Below are 16,127 nucleotides of genomic sequence, written 5' to 3' on the forward strand. Positions count from 1 at the left end.
AACTTACAGTAAGAAGTCCCATGTGATCTTTAATAACCACAGGTAGTCAGGACCTCAGTTTTACATCTCACCTGCGTGAGGAAAAAGGCTGTCATAGAGAACAGCCCCCTACAGTACCAAACCTGAGTAGGCGTCCATCCATAACACACCAAGCCAGCAACTCTTAGGGTCATTACAGCTAAAGTAGCCCAGAACGAGACTCCCAAAAGCAGTGTGGACAGAGCCTTTGCAGCGGCAGGATCCCAGCTAAGACACCTTTTACCTGAGATGATCTGACTGAATGTGACCCTGGTAAGTTTTAAATGTAAGATCCACTTTTTTAATAAGACCTTCTTCCCCCATCTCATGGTATCTCTCACAGCAAGGGCCAACTCACAAAGTAGGGGCAGAAGTAGAAGGAACAGCACAAATGGAAGGACATGGCAACCTGGGACTTGAGAGAGCCAGGTTCAATTCCCTGCCCTATTAGACACTCTGTGTGACCGTGGGAAATCACTTTGTCTGTGCCTGAGCTCCCCACATCTGTAAATCAGGGATAGTAGCTCCCTGCCTCACAGGGCTGTTGTGAAGATAACTACATCATATATGTTGAGGGCCTACAATAATGGGGGCCATATTAAGTACTGAAGGGAGATAGGAACAGGACAAATACACACAGCTGGAATGGGGGAGACCATTAGAATATTCTTTCTGCCCACACCCATTATCTTTAACTGCTGCTCAGTACAGAGATACCTTACGTCTTTCTAAAATAGATTTTTAAAAGGTGTATTGCCCCCTTCATTAACATGTTTGTTAGTCTAAGTTGAAAGACTTGGAGCTACACTGGCTGCTTCTTTGCTTGTTATATGTAGCTTGCCCTCTAACGTAACCTCTCATTTTGAGGCTTAGCACACTGGGGAGGACGACAAACTGGTGGTAAGGAATAGTCTGAGGGACAGATCTGGGCAATTCTCTCCCTTATACAGAGTAGCTTGCAAACGTACTCCTCTAAGGGCTTGTCTTCACTACCCACCTGGATCGGCGGGTAGAAATCAATCTCTCGGGGATCGAATTATCGCCTCTCGTCGGGACACGACAATCAATCCCCGAATCGACGAGTGTACTCCACCAGCCCAGGTAGGAGTAAGCGCCGTCGACGGGGGACCCGCGGCGGTCGATTTGCCGCCATCCTCACAGCGGGGTAAGTCGGATCGGATACATCAAATTCAGCTATGCGAATTTGCGTATATTAAATCGATCCCCCGCAGTGTAGACCTAGCCTAAGGAGGAATAACCATGCAAACCAATGGAGGCTTTGAGTGGTCTGAGCAGGAAGTATTTTCTTCAGCCCTATTAGCTAGAGGGGTCAGGAAATACCTCCCCCATGTGTTTAGACACCCTGTCTGGGAGCAAATGAAAACCCTGGGTTTCCAGAGTAGTAAATCAGCTGAAGATAAGACTCTGGGGAAGTATGAGAAAGTTACATTTCGCAAAGCAAAGGCATTGTTTCCATGTTTGCTTATATATTGATTTTGGCCTTAGATGGCTGGGCGTGAGTACTCAAAAAGAACACCTCGTCTCTTCTCTGTATATTTGTTTGGGATTCCAGGCTTGCTCAAACAAGTCAGTGGCTGCTACATGAGCCTCTGACTCATGCTGGTGCCCTTTCACAAGGGGTGTGACAGGCTAGAAGACAACAGAACAGACACCTCTCATGTTACGTTTGGAGCGTTAGTTGAGAACTGACATGAGTAAACCTGCCACCAACACTACTTTGTACTCGACTCAGGCACGTCATTGGAAGTCTACTAGAATACAGGCCAAACCTGACCCAACTCGGTTCAGGAGATCACGTGGCCACGGCGGGTAGCTGCAGACAAACATGAAAAATCTTTTCCCTCTTGCTATGCAAGTTCAGGCAAGCTTGAAGAGTCTTCAGTTTACACGAATAGAGGTGATGGATATTCAGTAGATGGCTGAGGGGTTAAAAAGCGCTTTCATGTCTCTGCTTGATATTTGGACCCAGCCTGGCCTGCAGCTGGGTGCAATATAGAAGTGATCTCACTGTACGTATGTTTGGCAGAGGCATGCTGCTATGAACAGATTGAAGCTAAGAGCAAGAAGTGCATCCAACACTGCCGAATACTCTCTACGCTGCTTTAGCTTGGATCATTTCTTGTCTTACTATCTGTACAAGGGAGTGGGAATAATCCCCTTTCTTGATTTATATTGTCATCCTAACGGGGTTCAGAGACTGCAGTTATCTTACCTCTTCCCTGCAGCAGTATTTGCCTTAGATTGCATGTTTAGGGCTCTCTCTTTCTCGGATCCTTGTAACCCCTTTTCCTGCCCTTGTGACTGTATATTGGAGACGAGGTCTACAACTCTTATTTAAAGTCCAGTTACAGGGCTATTCAACATTACAGACCCCATATACATGAGATTGCTCACGGGAGAAGGGTATCAGCTTTCTTCACACCAGAATTGCACAGCATATTCAACATTTAATTTGCTTGAGAGAAGCTAGCAGTCCCCTGCTGGGTAGCTGCACTGTTTCTTTGCTCTCCACCTGCGTGGGACTTTACGCTTTCAGTGACATTGAATTTCATCACATTGCATGCAGGTCTCTGTGGGTTTCTCCAGATCATGCTGTAGCGTTTGATTCTGTCCTCCTATGTCTGCTACTTAGCTGTTTTGTTTTGTTCTTTGGGGGGGCCGGAGGGGGGTGCAGGCAGGAAAGAAGATATCACTTGGAATTTGGTCACTGCTTACTCCGTATCTTCTTGCATCTCACTAATGAAGATATTAACTTCTGATTTCTATTGTAGTCAATGTGGTACTATTCACACATCTTCCCCTTCCTTTGGAGTCTTTTCATTACTTAACTTCTAACCCAGACTGTAGTAATTTTCAGGAGGGTAAGCTTTTCTCCATGTTTTTATTTTGGGGTGGGGATTCTCTATGAACACCTTAGCGAATCCACATACTGCACTACGGCCACTTCATTCCTTGTATTCACTAAATCAGTAATTAGGCCGCAGGATATGTTTGTTTAGCATGTTCTGTTAAGTGTGTTGGTAATTCTTGAACTTTTCTCTGAAATAGCCAGATGCTGGAATATTGCCATTGGAACTGATCTCAGACTAAATTAGCCAAAAGCATAGATGGGGGTGCGAAGTAGGTTAGGAAGGCCTGTTTATACAGATATCAATATACAGGGCAGGGAATTGAGGATGGGATGGGAACCTTTCACTGACTCCAATTCAGTCCATGTCAGTAGAGGCAGGTCATTCTCACTGGATAGCTGTTCCATAGCCTATGGGGGAACGAAGTGAGGATCTCAGTTCTGATTCTAGGATGACAGATATCCCAGTCACCTATACCTCAGACACCAAGGACTGAATGGGCTGTGATTTCCTCTAGGTTGGGGGGTGGGAGTACAACGTAGGGAAAACTTGCTGTTCTGCAGATAAGGAGAGGACTTCCATCTCCAGGGCTCATCAAGCCAACAACAGACTGAACCTCAGAGAGGCTCTGTGATGTTGCACTCTATATGATTTTATAAAAATATGCTAATGAGTGAATACAATGTAACTGGAATACGCTTCATGCAAAAGGTCTCTTGTAAGGTATCATTACAAAGCTTATAATCTACTGAGTGTGGTCATCCTATTTGTATAAATGTATCATTCTTGTATCTGAAACTAGAAATATGAAATATAACTCTGAGGGCCTATTGTAATTATGCAAAGTGTGGGTCATTAATGGTGGTTTGGAACCTTGATGGCTCCCATCAACCAGGACAATTGACTATGGATGGCTCTGTTTGCAGGCAAGCCTTCCTGTGAGGCAGGCTGGGAGAAATGAAGGCTTGGGGGTCTTACAGTGACACGTGATCATGTCACCTGAACTGGAATCCATCTTTAACTAGTGCTTTTCCATTGAGAAGGGGAGGAGGGTAGGGACCCAGAGGGACAAAGGATTCCTGCCTTATGCAAAATATATATAAATGGGTGGAACAGAACAAAGTGAGGAGCCATCATGAAAAATCCCCTAGCTACCACCTGAGCTGGAACAAGAGCTGTACCAGGGAAAGAACTGTGCCCAGGCCTGGAAGGTGTCCAGTCTGAGGAAAAAACTTACTGAAGGGTGAGATTATCTGTATTCAGTTTGATTAGACATAGATTTGCGTGTTTTGTTCTATTTTGCTTGGTAACTTACTTTGTTCTCTCTGTTACTACTTGGAACCACTTAAATCCTACTTTCTGTATTTAATAAAATCACTTTTTTCTTATTAATTAACCCAGAGTATGTGTTAATATCTGGGTGGGCAAACAGCTGTGCATCTCTCTCTATCAGTGTTATAAAGAGCGAACAATTTAGGAGTTTACCCTGTATAAGCTTTATACAGGGTAAAACGGATTTATTTGGGTTTAGACCTCATTGGGAGTTGGGCATTTGAGTGTTAAAGGCAGGAACACGTCTGTTAGCTGCTTTCAGCTAAACCTACAGCTGTTAGGGGACATGATTCGGACCTGGGTTTGCAGCAGGCTAGCGAGTCTGGCTCAAACCAGGCAGGGTACTGAAGTCCTAGGTTGATGGGGCAGGAAAGCAGGGGCAAAAGTAGTCTTGGCACATCAGGTGGCAGCTCCCAAGGGGGGTTCTGTGATCCAACCCATCACAGGCTTATACTGCTCTCCTGTCTTAAAAGGGATTCCCCCTCTCAACCCAACATATGCCATTTCCGTGTCAGGTTTGAATGGATTTGACAAGGGGCCCCTCTCCAGCATGGGCAGATATACCCAGCACCCCTAACCTTCCGAGAAGTCCAAAAGGGCAGATAATTGAACTTTTCTATGATATTTTGGAAAGAAAAATTAGCAGCCAGTACCCACACAGCAAGTATGAATCAAAGTTGTGTCATGCAAAGCCAACATCATCTGTATTTGGCACATATAGGGAGCCACCCACATGTGTGTTCGGGGCATTTCTTTTGTACTTTTCAGATCAAATGCAGCTTTCTATGCTAGTCTGGTCCAGACCACATATTTATGATAAACTCTAATCTTGCACTGCAGCACTCCCTACTCCACCCCCATGTTAGTCTATTCCTGGACTCCGCTTATCTTTCAAAACATACACATTATTAAGTAACAGCATCCTCTTGCTCTTGCCAGCTCTGACTGCCCCACCCCACAGTCCATCCCACTGTTTATCAGCAGCAGTCTGTTCTGTCTAAATTTGCATTTGTAAGATCTTCAGTGCACAACTGCTAAGGTAAAGTCTGCACAATACCTCGCACGCTTTGGGGACTATATACAAATAATAATAAACTTTTAGGCTACCTCTTATGTAGCATTTTGCATCAGCACTTTACAAAGCAGGTAAATATCACATCCCTGTTTTACAGATGGGGAAATGGAGGAAAAGAGAGGTGAAGTGACATGGCCACACTGGGAACAGAACTCAGGTCTCCTGAGGGCTAGTCCATTGCTCTATCCACTAGGCCACAGCGTCTCTCATATTGATGATAAGAAGTTTCCTAGGACGCCGACAGGCTCACATGTCCCTTTACTAAGAGACCAGCATCAAGATTTCATTTTCTAATTTATTGTGCTACAATCTGCCCTCTGTAACTACGGTTCTTTGATTTCTGGAGTCTGCCGGAGGCAGACAGAAGCATGTGTAGGGAAATAAGAGAGCTTTACGAGAGCACTCTGTGGACCAGACCTCCTCTCTGAGGATCTGAAGTTACATTTTAACTTGAAGTCCCAAGCTGTATGACTGGATGGGGAAGGGAATTACGAGTGGGATAAAGCGCCTTTCCCTTTCAGGTTACCAGTTCCTGACAAGCTCAGGCCAGTAATTACCTCCAACGGCTGGTCAGCGGTCCACTAGAAGTGAACTAGAGGTCTTATTTCCTATTGGGCAAGTCTCTGCATTACAGCTAAAACTATTCAAGCTCTGACCTCAGTCACAGCAGGAAGTCCAATAACTGCAGAAGCCAAGGAGACTAAAATCCCTGCGCTCTTGCTTAAGAAGGGCCCTTCCCAAAAAGGTCCAAGAGACACATGCAGGGAGAAGCTGGCCTGCTACTGACTGTCTCACCTGTTCTGAAGGTTTCAGTCTCTCGGGCTGTCATCCCAACACCTTCCTTTCACCTGCACTAAAATTCACTCTAAAGAAAACACAGCAAGCCACGCAGGTGACAGTAGCTATAAGTTATTTATTCTGCAAAACAGAGGTATCTTCTATGGAGTTAAACACTGGTATCACAGCGTAGGGTTTCTGCACTTCAATGTACAATGACTGCGTATACATACATACAATGTACAGCCACTGTACAGACATCTGCTCTTGCCCTCGCCATAACGGAGCCCTCCCTGCTGATTTTGTCCATAAAACTGGTGGTGAGGGATAAGTTTGTGACCCCTTCCCATATTTATGGGGTTTCCCAGAGAAGGTGGTGAAATGCAAAGGCCACACACATGTTGATGAGACAGTTGCACCAGCACCCAAGCCCAGGGTTCATCACAGCCTGGATCCAGGTTACAACTCATGACAGAACCTGGTCACCACCTGGAGTTATTTCATTCTCACCTCAGTCTTCATTTGCTCCTCTGGGCGAGCTTCTGGTGGTTGCAAGGCACCCCTCTTCTCCCTACATCAGGACACTGTCAATATTCCCTGTTCACCATGGTCCATGTTCCAAAGCCGGTAGAACTCTGCAAAGTCCACGTAAGGCTCAACACGTCCATCCTCATCTGGCTGGAGTGAGTGGGAGGGGCGGGAGCGGAAAAGGCCTCCATCTGAGCTCGAGCTGCTGCTCTGGGTATGGGTGTTTGTGGACTGGAGAGTCACTGTTGGGCTCTGACTGTAGAAAAGGGCAGGGAGAGAACACAGACATGTTCATTTTAATCTGTCCATGCCTAGTGCATATCAAATGCCAATGCCTCTTAACCGTATCAAATTACCCTCCCCATGGCTAACACACACACGTAGCTGCAGTCCCTCACTCCTCCAGGACCATTATAGAGACATGTTCAGATCCACTCTGATATTCACAGGTGATAAGAGAGCTGCCTCATCATGACAGGCCTGACGCATGGAACATCTGAGGGGTGGAGGACAGAGTAAGAGAAAACTGAGGGGGAAAATCAGACTTCCTTCCTTGCCCCTACAGCAGAGTCTGACAACAAGAAGCGCTTTTCACCGTGTGAACTGCAACGCAGATGTGGCAGCTCCACTCTTCCTGGAACAACTGGAAGGTGGGAACCAAAAAGTTACTGGCACAGCAGGAGGTGTACACCCCACCCTATGGCAAAGGTGGCGCTGAAATCAAAGCCAACCATGATCTTGCATGGTGGAGAAATGCCCCTTACAAAAATATGACGTAAATTCAATTCTTCTTTTCTTTTCTCCTGCGTGCAATCCACCAGCCAGCCAGGCGACCCACACAGCCACAGCCTCTCCATGGGCCAGCCGGATGACCTGAGGCCCTTGATGGAGTGGGCAAGCCCAGGCTCCCCTACCACTGCCCAGGTGCTGACTACTAGACCACCCAGTCCACCAAGGATCCTATTTATTCCACCACCCAAATCGCACCGACCGAGAAGCAGGGAGGGACAATTGGTACTGAAACAGCACACGACATTTACTTAGTGAGCGTGGGTGTGGCTTCATCCAGGGTGGAGCTGCTGTGGGCACCGTTGACCATCTGGCCTTGGGAAGGCATGACAAGGGACAGCGTTACGCTGGTCTTGCTTGTGCTCTGGGCACTGGAGTATGGCACAGAGACAGGATAGATACGGCCTCCTGAGAAGGGGGGAAAAAGGAACATAACAGCTGTCATGAGACATGGGAGAGTGCATGGAAACCCCAGAGTCAGTAGTTCCCCACAACTGCCAGAGGGATGTCCTGGCCTACCGAGATCCCATATGTCCCCAGTTGCTCTCTCCAGTGCCCTCCAGTCTCTGAATCACACTGTGCAAGGACACCTTGGACACCTGGTACTGAAGTCACAATTCCCTTAAGGTAGAGGGGAACAAAATCTCCACTGAAGGCTTCTTCCCCTGGAATCAATCAGGTCAGTGTTGGCAGGACAGAGGGGTACTAATCTCCACTCCACCCACCCTCTTTTTCCTGTTCTCCCCCTCCCATACCTTGTGTCGGGGTCAGCATGGGCTGGCTCATCTCGCCCAGCGGGTACCCAAAGTTCCTCACCAGCAGTGTCATGTCTTCATGCCAGGGGCAGAACTTGGATCGTTCCCCACCACTGGCAAAAGTGTCACAGTGGATCCGCTTAACCCGGTCCACCACAGCCTGCGCCACTGCATCCAGCGATGTTTGCTTAGCAAACTCTGTGGCAATCATGGCTGCGATCTCCTGACCATGGAGAGAGAAAAGGACTTTAAGAGAGGATTCTGGGGGAACTCTGACCCAGCCATCCAGCATAAAAGGTTCTTATGGTAACTACCCAGTCAGATAGTTGGAGAGGCCTGAATGTCCCACCTTGAATTGACCTTTGTGGTCTGGAACCATCCCACTGCCCCAATGGACTGCTCCATTTCAAGAGAGGGAAAGCAGCTGGGAAAAACCACTCTGCCAGAACCGCTCACTCACCCCACTGCAGACTGGGATGATGCACCCAACCATGCTGGCGCTAACAGGACATCAGTGCAAGGCAGCTTGCGTGAGTGGAGCTGGTACCAATGGGATGATTTAACACCTTTGGGAATGCCTCCAGCCAGGAAGATCTCACCTGATTGGCCTGCCCGGGCCCATGAGCCGCCTCCAGAGCTTTGTACAGCCCTTCTGACATGAGTACCAGGAAGCCAGTCACCCCATCCAATGGCTGCCCTCCATGGATTTCAGGCTCTGATATGATGGGCTTAGATTTCGCAGCACTGAATGGAGAAAGCTGATTTAGTATTTAATAGAGTGACGCAGGCAGGTGGAAGGGGGAACCTGCGTTCAGAAGAAAGCAGGGCTGGGGAGAGAGCAAGACCACAAAGTTGAACTTTTTCTAACCTAAGCAGTTCAATATCAGTGTAGCCATATTTGACCTTGTAATCCCCAATGCGCCGGGTGCTCTCTTGCCCACAGATAGTTCCAACTTGCTTTATTTTCCCTGCATCCAAACCTGACAAATAAAGAAAAAAAGTTAATTGATTCTTTGATATACTTGCTGAAGTTCCTGCACTTGTATCCTGAGGAAGGAGAAAGGAAACACCCATAGTTAAAGATACCACAAAGGTAAACTAAGGGACATGAAGAGACATCAGGAAACCCCCAGGAACTCAACAGGGAAGGGAGGAAGAGTAGCTCATCCTGTCCCAGTTTTTGCAGGAGACAGCTTTCCCCCATCAGTTGCTCCAGGAACTTGAGAGACGAGCAAGAGAGCACACGTACACGTACACACACACATTCAGTGAATTGGACAGTTGGCCCTGGGACAAAAAGCCCACATCCCGTTCCAAAGCCACTACTAGCTGCAGTGCTGGGTGTACAGGATTTCCAGGAACACAGTGGAACTTTATGACAAGGTTGCCTGTACACCCTGCAAAAGGGGAGAGAAGGGAGTCTTATGTGAAATAAGATGCAAGGGTCTCTGTCCAGCTGCCTCTCCATGTGCGACTGCCACCCCAGCCCCCAACCTCCGTATGATGGCTTCAGCCCCACTGCACCATCTTTGTAAGCCAGGAGTTGAGTGAGTGAGGAGAACAAGCAAATTCAATGCCTCTTACAGATTAGGTGCCTACATTAGCATCAGCTGCTCCCGAGAAAAGGGTAAAAAACCCACTGATCAGAGCAGCAAGCGGGCAATTAGTTATATGGAAAAAAAAGTTAGAAGGAATAGGAATATAAACCCTTATGCTTCAGGACATAAACCAATCACTAACTAGCAGTGGTTAGGAAGGAACTTCACATCTGGGCAGGTTAGTTGTCCATTCTGGAGGTTCTAGCATCTTCCATTGACTCATCAGGTCGTGACTACTATTAGAGACAGAATTCTGGACTAGGCAGACCTTGAGAGTCTGATCTGCACTGGCAATTCCCACGTTCCTAATTATGACCGGATAACAGGCACAAAAGAATTTTGGAAAAAATTAGTTCTAGAGGGTGACTATCACGCCCCCCAAGGTGAACGCAGGAGTCCAGGTCAGACTCCCATCTGATTCCAATCACATTCACTACATGGACGGTCCAACATCTACTCCCAATAGCAAGGCACAGCCCTGAAATCTGCTGCAGGCTGAGACTGACTCAGTCATTTAGTGTGGTTCACTTGCTGACTCCTGGCATGGATGATTCTTGCGATTGACAGACCAGTACAAAGAGGCTCCTGGTCTGCCAACCAGTCAGTGTATATGCTCCAGCCTTTACATATGCCTGTCAGTCTCAAGTGTTGCATAAAGGCTGCTAGGAGTTAGAGATCGATTGCCAGTAAAACCAGAAGGCACAACCAAAATGCAGCTTAACCAAGTAAGGGAGAGCATCAGGAACAATGTTAAACTTCTGATACATCCACCTCTAGTGTCAGTGGGCTGTAACTGCAGATAGAATCAAGAAGGATACACTGGCTGGCTAAGGGATTGGGTGTGCAAGCAGCAGAGTGCATAGCATGGAGTCCTGGGGAAAAGGAGCCTTATGTGACTGTGTAGTCCATAAGCCTGAGGCTACCACTGTTTTTTGGGGGTGTTTGGCTGCATATATCACCACCTAGAATGCCCCCCCCAGCTCATAGCTACTTCCCAGGTGCTTCTGGAGAACAAGATGTAAGGTGCTGGACTGACAGCCCTTGAGACAAAATCCTCTCTATCCCCACAACAGGTACAGCATAGGCGGCAGCAGCAGTGCAAGCTTCAATTCTATAGTATTCCTCATGAAGGTATGTAATCTAGCCCTGACGGGACCTACTCTGGGGTGAGAAGGGAATTCAGTCACCATGGCTCATTCATTCCTTGGCCTCTCTGCTTGACTGACAGTAAAAGGCCAAAATAGTGCCAAATGAGAAAGGGGGTTTTGTGAGGCAGACACCAGAACGAATTGGAACTGGACCGAGCTCTGACCGCTCTTTCATCATCCCGGAGGGCTGCCTATCTCTGGATCCACTGAGCACAGCTCCCCTCTTTCTGGGACTCATCACTTACCCAACTGGGAGAAGCGGAAGAGCTCATCCTCATTCTCCGTGGTGTGGTCCACGTTCAGCTGTGTCACCTGCAACCCGTCCACCGTAGACTTGCACAGCAGTGCACGGTTTGTACCTGTGGTGGGAGCAGCATGTGAGGACCTGGTTACTATAAAGAGAGGGTGGAGAGGTGGAAGAGAGGGAGAAAATCCGAAGGGATGATAGGAGGAAAGGGGAATAAGGGAGGGAAGGGAATGAAGAACACACAAACCTTCACAGCAATCTCCTACAAATAGCTCCTCATACAAAACAATCTGGACCAACCCCTAATCCAGTGCCTGCAAACATAGACGGTTCCTTTCTTCCCTAGGGAACTGCACTACTATACAGAAGCCCCTTTCCCATGTGTCTCTGGTCACAAACATTAGATCAGCCAACCTTTGGAGAGGCGCAGACCCAGCAACCAGCTTCTGGACCATTTTGATTTCACTGCCATCCCCAATTAACTCGAGTGCATTTCTCACAATGTAAGAAGCAATCCAATTGTTCCCCAAGCTCAGGTTCTCCTCACTCTGCCAGAGCTGCAGCCACCCTCAGAAATATCAAGATCGAGCAGGTGCAGAAGAGGAACACACCTACATTGGCGATGTAGAGCTTGTTGTTGAGTATGACAGCCACAACAGCCATAGCTCCTCCAGAGATCTCCCGCTCTAAGGCCTTCAGTCTCTCCACAATCTTCTGGAACTGAGCAGGCAGCTGGTGGGGGGGTACTCCCTAGAACACAGGATAAGGGGAGAGCTTAAACTTATACAACCCATGGCATCAAAATCACAACGGGACACTGTAAGCTCTTCAGGGCAGGGACCATCTTTAAGCTTGTGTCTTGTGCAGAGTTTGAGAACCCCTGAGTTACAGCCTCCCATGGGCCAGACTGAGGCCAGTGAGCTAGAGGCAAGAGGCTTCAAATCCCATCCAGCAATTTGGAGGGGGCAGGGATGCATCGCTTCACTAAAGTCAGATTACCTCTGGCAGCTGGGACTGAAGGCTGGCCTTCTCTGCCAAAGCATCATCAATGGACTCCAGAAAACTTCTTTCTGCCACGTCAAAAGCCTGGGAGGGGTCAGGAAATATTAATAGGAGACAAGTTAACAGCAGCTGTTTGCAAACACAGCAATCTCATATCTGCTTACCTTCCATCCTAACAAAAACTTAAACTACCCAACAACTTTACAAACTGATGTATAGACTTGTATATACACAGGGATCACTACATCCACCAGTGAAGTGCAACCACTTTGAAGTGGAATGGTGAAACTGGGTAACAGCACGTAGGAATATTATGCAACAGTTAAGGGCAGGAAATGAAAAATTAAACTCACAAGGAGACCAGAGAAATCTACTGCTGCTTTAGGAAATGGTTTCACAATCCCATCTCCCCACATCCTAAATGTTTTCACTTCACTCACTATCATAAAAAAAAAAGGTCAATTGTGACCCGATACTCAACACAATTAATATTAACAAGCAGAGGGAAGGAACACAAGCCAAAATATGGAAAGAAAAGGTTAAAGAATAGTTAGATAAATTAAATGTATTCAAGTTGGCAGGGCCTGATTACATTCATCCTTGGGTACTTAAGGAACTAGCTACGCAATCTCAGAAGCATTAGCAATTATTTTCAAGAACTCCCAGAGGAGGGATGAAGTCCCAGAGTACTGGAGAACAGTAAACATAGTACGTATCTTTAAAAAGGGGAATGAAGAGGACCCAGGGAATTATAGACCAGGCATCCTAATTTCAATACCTGGAGAGATACTGGAACAAATGACTAAATAATCAATTTGTAAGCACCTAGAGGATAAAAGGGTTATAAAGAATAGCTAGCATGGATTTGTCAAGAACAAATCATCCCAGTCCAACCTAATTTCCTTCTTTGACAGAATTACTGGCATAGTGGAAGCAGTAGACGTGAGTGATATATCTTGATTTTAGTAAGGCTTTTGACGCAGCCCCACATGACATTCTCATAAGAAAACTAAGAAAAATGCAGTCTAGATGAAAACACTATAAGGTGGGTGCCCAACTGGTTGAAAAACTGTACTCAAAAGAGTAGTTATCAATTGTTTGCTATCAAACTGGGATAATGTATCTAGCAGGGTCCCAAAGGGGTCAGTCCTGGGTCTGGTACTAGTCAATATATTAATTAATGATTTGGATAATGGAGTGGAGAGTATGCTTGTAAAATGTGTGGATGACACCGGGCTGGGAGGGATTGAAAGCACACTGGAGGACAAGATTAGAATTCAAAAAGACCTTGACAAATTAGAGAACTGGTCTGAAATCAACAAGATGAAATTAAATAAAGACAAGTGCAAAGTACTTCACTTAGGAAGGAAAAATCAAATGCACAACCACAAAACGGGTACTAATTGGCTAGGGGGTAACACAGCTGAAAAGGGCCTGGGCTATAGTGGACCACAAACTGAATATGAGCCAACAATGTGATGCAGTTGCAAAAAAGCTAATATCATTCTGAGGTGTATTAACAGGAGTGTTGTATGTAAGACATGAGAGGTAACTGTCCTGCTCTACTCGACATTCTTGAGGCCTCAGCTGGAGTACTGGGTCCAATTCTGGGCACCACGTTTTAAGAAAGATAAGGATGAATTGGAGAGAGTCCAGAGAGCAACAAAAGTGATAAAAGGTTTAGAAAACTTGACCTATGAGGAACGATTAAAAAAACGGCCCCATTTAGTCTTGAAAAAAGAAGACTGAGGCAGGGACCTGATGACAGTCTTCAAATATAATAAGGGCTGTTACAAAAAGGATGGTGATCAATTGATCTCCATGTCAGCAGAAGGTAGGACAAGAAGTAATGGGGCTTAATCAGCATCAATGAAGATTTAGATTAGATATTAGGAAAAACTTTCTAACTAAAAGGGTAGTTAAATTCTGGAATCGACTTCCAGGAGAAGTTGTGGAATTTCCACTGTTGGAGGTTTTTAAGAAACAGGATAGACAAACAACTGTCAGGGGTGGTCTAGGTTTATTGGTCCAGTTTCAGAGCAAGGGGCTGGATTTGATGATAGTTTGAGGTTCCTTCCATCTCTGCAGTCACCTCTTTCTCCTTATAATCCCCTTCTCAAGCTGACCTGTCCCTATGTCCAAGAAAGACTGAATGCAGCTTCCTGCAGAGTTGTTAACACTGCACTAAGGGAAGTAGAGTGACAGAGGAAGGCTAGGCAAAAATGAAATGAATACTGCTGTTCCACATTCTCAAGCCAAGTGCGCTCCCAGCTCCTGCCAGATGTCCACAATCTTCTCCCCGCCCTTTAAGAGCCAGGACATTGTTACCCAGAGGCAAAAAGGGGAGTGGGATGTTGATGCAGGGGGAGGCATGGGGTCTCCACAGCCAGAATTCCATTACCTGCAGCAGGACCCGGCGCACATCAGCATCACTGTGATCTGCACTTAGCTGGCCCAGCAACAGCTCCGCGGAGAGCCTCTGGCCCACGAAGTTGGTGACCCGGTTGCCATCGTAGCCATTGAAGACCCCATAGAGGTAGTAGTTGTTCTCACTCCTGCCAGAGAGGGTCAGGGTGGAGGGGTTAAGGGCGGGTGTGAGGCACAACGACAGGGACGGATAGCACCCCTACGAGCCTCTCCTAACAAGTCTTGTACACTCTAATTCTGCCCCATTTCCGACCCCTACTGTAAAAAGCCACACACCACTTCTGTCCTGCCTCTCCATCTGTGAGCTTCTATCTCCACCTGCAGCCCACTTACCTGAATTTCAGCCAATTATCCTCCCATGGGTGGCTTTCTGTCCCCTTACCATCTGCACTGTAGGAACGGTTTGGAGCTGAGCCCACCCCAGACAGCTGGCAGAGGGGCAAGTCATCTGTCCAGCTTGGCTGCTGCTCCTGGGGAATAAAAACAGGAAAGAGCCCATGTAGAATCCCAACTGGTTCAAAACTAGGGACACTGGGTTCTGCACAGGATGGAGCACCATCCACTACTTCATCACAGTCCTGAATGCAGCAACCCACCCAGTGACCTCTTATTCCTTGCTGCCCCAGTGAAATCACTTACCACCACTCTCCCCCTCTGAGGCTGAGCCGCCTGCAGCACTAACTGCACCTCCAGCCCTTGCTAACAAGGAAACAGAACTGGAATGCACACTCTCGCAGAGCATTAACTGCCCCGCATGAACCCTGCTGTAATCTTTCATGCTTCTTAGGGAAGGAGTACAGGTGAATTTGGGGAACAGACTGATCAGGTTTTGTGGTGCACACATCCAACTGCAGCCAGCAAAGGAACATGAAACAATCTACGGTGTGAAGGTAAATAGTGAGGAATTCTTGGGGGCATAATCACTCCACTCTGCACACAGCCAACTTTTCCCCCAGAAAATATTTCCTCCAGACAGCTCCACAGTCACTTCTCAAAATCATCCCTTCGAAACACAGTGCACACCTGCCCCCTCCCAAATCAGCTTTCCCACATACCTGCCTCCTATGGACATCTGCTTCCCTGAAGAGAAAGACACTGCGTCTAGGTGCGCACACACCACACATCCCTGAGCATGCAGGCACCCCCCCACTCGCTCCACTCATATGTTGGGAGGGGTCTCACACCCCTCCCTATGACCCTCACACAGTCATCCAGCAGAGAGTATAACCCCCTTCACCCACCCCCTCCCTGTGCCCCTCAGACACCCAACAGCCACCCCCCTCCTCCACTCCTTCCCTGTGCTCTCTCCACACACACCCCCAGCGGGGAGAGGGGGTAGCCCCCACCCCCCTGCTTGTGCCCCCCATAGACACTCCCACCCCCCAGCCCTGCCTGTGCCCCCCATAATCCCCCAGCCCCTGCCTGTGCCCCACAGACACTCCTACCCCCTGCTTGTGCCCCCCATAACCTCCCAACCCCAGCCTGTACCCCCATAGACACTCCTACCCCTCACCCCCTGCCTGTACCCCCCATAACCCCCCAACCCCAGCCTGTACCCCCC

The 16,127-nt window shown here is 47.6% G+C and overlaps 1 protein-coding gene across 5 annotated transcripts in view; it reads right to left on the reverse strand.

The window, feature by feature from the left end:
* Nucleotides 1-1,170: 1,170 nt before the first annotated feature.
* LOC117880237 (TGF-beta-activated kinase 1 and MAP3K7-binding protein 1) overlaps nt 1,171-16,127 on the reverse strand; it is a 52,775-nt gene continuing 37,818 nt past the window's right edge. The window contains exons 4-14 of one of the 5 annotated variants that reach the window (XR_004646500.1): nt 14,900-15,036; nt 14,541-14,694; nt 12,137-12,223; nt 11,749-11,887; nt 11,136-11,282; nt 9,013-9,124; nt 8,744-8,888; nt 8,145-8,367; nt 7,641-7,797; nt 6,583-6,856; nt 1,171-3,298 (exon numbers count right to left, since the gene is read on the reverse strand). Coding sequence is in view for 3 of the 5 variants with exons in the window: in XM_034776237.1 (XP_034632128.1) it covers nt 6,649-6,856; nt 7,641-7,797; nt 8,145-8,367; nt 8,744-8,888; nt 9,013-9,124; nt 11,136-11,282; nt 11,749-11,887; nt 12,137-12,223; nt 14,541-14,694; nt 14,900-15,036; nt 15,622-15,729 (1,617 nt within the window). In the remaining 2 variants the exon portion in view is untranslated. Of the gene's footprint in view, nt 3,299-6,188; nt 6,857-7,640; nt 7,798-8,144; nt 8,368-8,743; nt 8,889-9,012; nt 9,125-11,135; nt 11,283-11,748; nt 11,888-12,136; nt 12,224-14,540; nt 14,695-14,899; nt 15,037-15,621; nt 15,798-16,127 lie in introns of those variants that run through there. The other 4 variants (XM_034776237.1, XM_034776208.1, XM_034776222.1 and 1 more) reach the window with 4 other exon arrangements.

The sequence above is a fragment of the Trachemys scripta genome, chromosome 1 (genome assembly GCF_013100865.1).
Source record: "Trachemys scripta elegans isolate TJP31775 chromosome 1, CAS_Tse_1.0, whole genome shotgun sequence".
In the NCBI taxonomy this organism is placed as follows: Eukaryota; Metazoa; Chordata; order Testudines; family Emydidae; genus Trachemys; species Trachemys scripta.